Source organism: Lampetra planeri, chromosome 51, assembly GCF_965212315.1.
Source record: "Lampetra planeri chromosome 51, kcLamPlan1.2.h2, whole genome shotgun sequence".
NCBI lineage: Eukaryota > Metazoa > Chordata > Hyperoartia > Petromyzontiformes > Petromyzontidae > Lampetra > Lampetra planeri.
The window spans coordinates 1,708,159-1,712,020 of record NC_136157.1 but is presented as its reverse complement, the minus strand read 5'-3'; the positions used below and the strand labels follow the sequence as shown (position 1 = coordinate 1,712,020).

Genomic DNA, 3,862 nt, shown 5'->3' with positions numbered 1-3,862 from the left:
CACACCACACACACAACACACACACACAACACACACACAACACACACACCACACACCACACACACCACACACAACACACACACCACACACACACAACACACACCACACACACACAACACACACACACACACCCCACACACACTGCATCACTTGACTCACCTTTACACACGTGCTCCTCGCACCTGCGCCTCTCTCCCCATTGGCTGGCGGCCGCTCGCGAGCCCCGCCCCCCTACCCCGTTAATGAAGGGGGCGGGGCCATGTTCATTAGGAGTCAGCCAATCACGTGGCGCCAATCCCGAACCTCGCCTCGGCTCGACAATCAGCGGTGGGTCGCAGTGGGGGGTGTGGGTGGCGGCGACTTCGCATGGGGCGGGTGCGGTGGGGTTGGTGGACTCCTCTGTGATGGGTGGAGGGGGCGGGGAGGTGGGTGGGAGACGGGGGGAGGGGGTGTCACTCGCACACCCGATGCGTGCGCTCGTCTGCGGCGTGCCAGTGTAGGTGCACGCGCAGTGGCAAGTCGGGCGTGCAGGCCAGAGGCTCTCTCACAGCGGCAGAGGAGAGAGAGAGAGAATTACTTTGGCAAAGTGGCTATGATTGGTTACGGTTATTGTAGTGGTATCATACGCGCACGTGAGTCGTAGTGCCTAGTCTGCAAGGCACACACACACAGACAGAGACACACACACAGAGACACACACACAGACACACACAGACAGAGACACACACACAGAGACACACACACACAGAGACACACACACAGACACACACAGACACAGATAGAGACACACACAGACAGAGACACACACACAGACACACACACACGCGTGCAGTGATGTTATGCGCATTTATTTTTTTAAAGGGTTAGATTGTTGCAGGTCGACTCCGGGTTCTTGTCGACGCCGTGAGCTACAATCGCAGTATTGTCGTGAGGCTGAGAACAGCATTGTCGTGGTGTCGTGCGGATACGTGCGGGTAGCAACGCGCTCCATTCACACAGCTCCTGCCGCTGACTGCGAGCGCTGAAGTTTTCTTACAAAAGTTGAGTGACGAAGTTGCGCTGAACACTGAGACCGCCGCGACCACCGCGAGAACCACGACCACCACCACCAGGACCACCACCGCCACCAGGACCACCACCACCGCCAGCAGCAGCAGCAAACAGGTCGGAGAGGAACTGTTGGCGTTCGAAACCGCGCCAGGATGTCCAAGGCTGCGGACCACGTGAAGCGGCCCATGAACGCCTTCATGGTGTGGTCGCGCGGGCAGCGGAGGAAGATGGCGCAGGAGAACCCCAAGATGCACAACTCGGAGATCTCCAAGCGCCTCGGCGCCGAGTGGAAGCTCCTCACCGAGGCCGAGAAGAGGCCCTTCATCGACGAGGCGAAGCGGCTGCGCGCGCTGCACATGAAGGAGCACCCCGACTACAAGTACCGGCCTCGCCGCAAGCCCAAGTCCCTGCTGAAGAAGGACCGCTACGCCTTCCCGCTGCCCTACCTGAGCGAGGCGGAGCACCTCAAGGCGGCCGCCTCGCTCCACGGAGCCCAGCCCGGCTCGGCCGCTGCCGCCGCCGCCGCCGCCGCGGCCGCCACGGCCGAGTCGCTCCTGGCCGCGTCGGAGAAGGCCCGCTCCTTCCTGCAGGGCGGCCCGCACGCAGGCCACTACTCGCTGCTGCAGGACCACCACCACCACAACCACCACCACCACCTCTCCAAGATGAACGAGGTCACCTCGTCGCTGGGAGCGGCGGCCGCGGCCGCGGCGGCCGCCGCGTTCCCGTACGCGGGTCTCAACGGCTACGGCGCCGGCGCCTTCAGCCCGCAGCACACGCACACGCACGCCTCGCCCGGGAACCCCGGCTACATGATCCCCTGCTCGTGCCCGGCGTGGCCGCCCAGCTCGGGCCTGCAGCCGCCGCTGGCCTACATCCTCCTGCCCGGCATGGCCAAGGCTGGACTGGAGCCCTACGCGAGTCATCACGGTGCCGCGCTCTGAGCCGCCCGTCCGTCCGTCCGTCGCGGCGGACGCCTTAGCGGAGGGATGTCTGTGAGGAAGTGAGCGGGCTGCATGGTCGGATGATGTTGATGATCGTGATGATGATGATGATGGTGGTGGTGATGGTGGTGGTGGAAATCCGTCCGGCCCTTTCGCAAAGGAAGGAACTCAAGAGGAGGGGAGGTGATGGACGTCTCGCGAGCGAACTGGAGTCGAACTGTGGCCCAAGTGAGCTGAGAGCGCTGTGGTGGCGATGGGTGAGCGGTGCGGTGTGTCGAGGCGTGTCGGTGAGCCCGGCTCGACGGGGTGAAGCACTTTAAGAGCAGGGGGTGAGCACCCGCGAGTGTCACGCGTGCGTCTCGTGTCGACTTGTCTCCAAGTGTGGAGGAGGAGTTCGCTGAGCCCGCGTGCTCGTCTCGGCTCTCCTCTCTGCGTCTCAGCAACGCGCACGCTGCTCCTTGCCAATCCACTGCTGGATGACGCCCCCCCCCCCTCCTCGCCCCCCCCTCCCCCACCACACCGATTCGCCATACTTCACCCCAAACAAGAAGAGGAATCGCGTCAATAGTTACCGCACTCCCCGCACGGTGGGACGTGACGCTGTCCGCCCCCTGTGTTTGAAAGCGTTTGAGGTGCGTCTTATAATCCGAGAGGTGTTTGCGGGTTACCGGATTCGTACAATTAATGGCATGCGTCTTACTGTCCGAAGGGTCTCATCGTACGGGGAATCGGGCAATGACTCTTACAATTATGTTAAGGAATTAATGGGTTTAGCGCCGCAGTAAAAACAACACCAATTGCGTTCATCATCGTTTTAACTCCACTTCTTCGCCGTCTCATCGCTATAACGAACGCGTTTTAATTATTCAAAGGGAGATTGTGGCTAAGTTTGCGAGGCTCTTAATAGCTTTCATCTTCGACTGTCATAATGACGATGGGTATTAGTCGTATTGTTGTTGTTGGGGCAATGCGTGTTGGTAGTTCGGTCGATTCAACGTGATTTGTGTTTCCAAATGTCTTCCTAATCATCGTCATCAATGTCTCGGTCATCATCGCGAGCATAATCATCTCTAGAATATCCGTCGGTTTTATCATCATCATCACCATCAACATCACCATCATCACCATCATCATCACCATCATAATCACCCATCTTCTGTTGGAATGCTGATATTAATTTGCTCTTTAAAGTTTCGAGAGCATTGTTTTGTCGTCATCAGCCATGATCAATCCACTGCTGAATGTGCGCTTCCGCAAGCATAGCCTACGTCGTTAAGTTGTCACATTCTTCCCTTTACCGGACATAATTACTATTATTATTACTACAAATAGAGGGGGGAGCGGTGGCGCAGTGATTAGCGCCACTGCTGCTGCGAAGCACGCGACTTGAGTTCGATTCCTTAGAAACGGCTGAGATCAGCGGGGAGCGATATCCGAACCGATCCCGGGCGATGCCTCCGACTCCCCGCGCTCACCCGGCCGGCAGTGACCGGCGCTAGTGAGGTCTGGTCAATGCAGGTGGTAGTGAGGTCTGGTCAATGCAGGTGGTAGTGAGGTCTGGTCAATGCAGGTGGTAGTGAGGTATGGGGCTCTCGCCGTGAACCCGGCCAGGCGTCGAGCCGCCTTCGTCCGGCAGCGGCTCGGCGATGGGACGCCGAGCGAGGAGTCCGAGGGGTCTTTCTCGGAGTCCCTCTGGCCATGCGAGACTCACTCGGCACAAATCCATTTCTCGCGGTGGCCCTCACATTCCACTCCCCCCTCTCGTGGAAATTCCACATTCGCGTGGCCTGGAGGTTGGGGTTACGGAGGGTCGTGATTTTTTAGTCTCTCGCGAAATCTCATGGCCGCGTTTAGACTTCCCGCAGCGT

The 3,862-nt window shown here is 59.1% G+C and overlaps 1 protein-coding gene across 1 annotated transcript; it reads left to right on the top strand.

The window, feature by feature from the left end:
* The first annotated feature begins 497 nt into the window (after positions 1–497).
* On the top strand, positions 498–2,491 carry LOC144734419 (transcription factor SOX-14-like). The gene has a single exon (XM_078616601.1). It carries the CDS (start codon positions 1,203–1,205, stop codon positions 1,992–1,994), a length of 792 nt encoding a protein of 263 aa, XP_078472727.1. The 5' UTR covers positions 498–1,202; the 3' UTR covers positions 1,995–2,491.
* The last annotated feature ends 1,371 nt before the right edge of the window (positions 2,492–3,862 follow it).

Coding starts and splice junctions, on each gene's coding strand:
- LOC144734419 (XM_078616601.1), top strand. CDS start 1,203: ATGTCCAAGGCTGCGGACCACGTGAAGCGGCCCATGAACGCCTTCATG.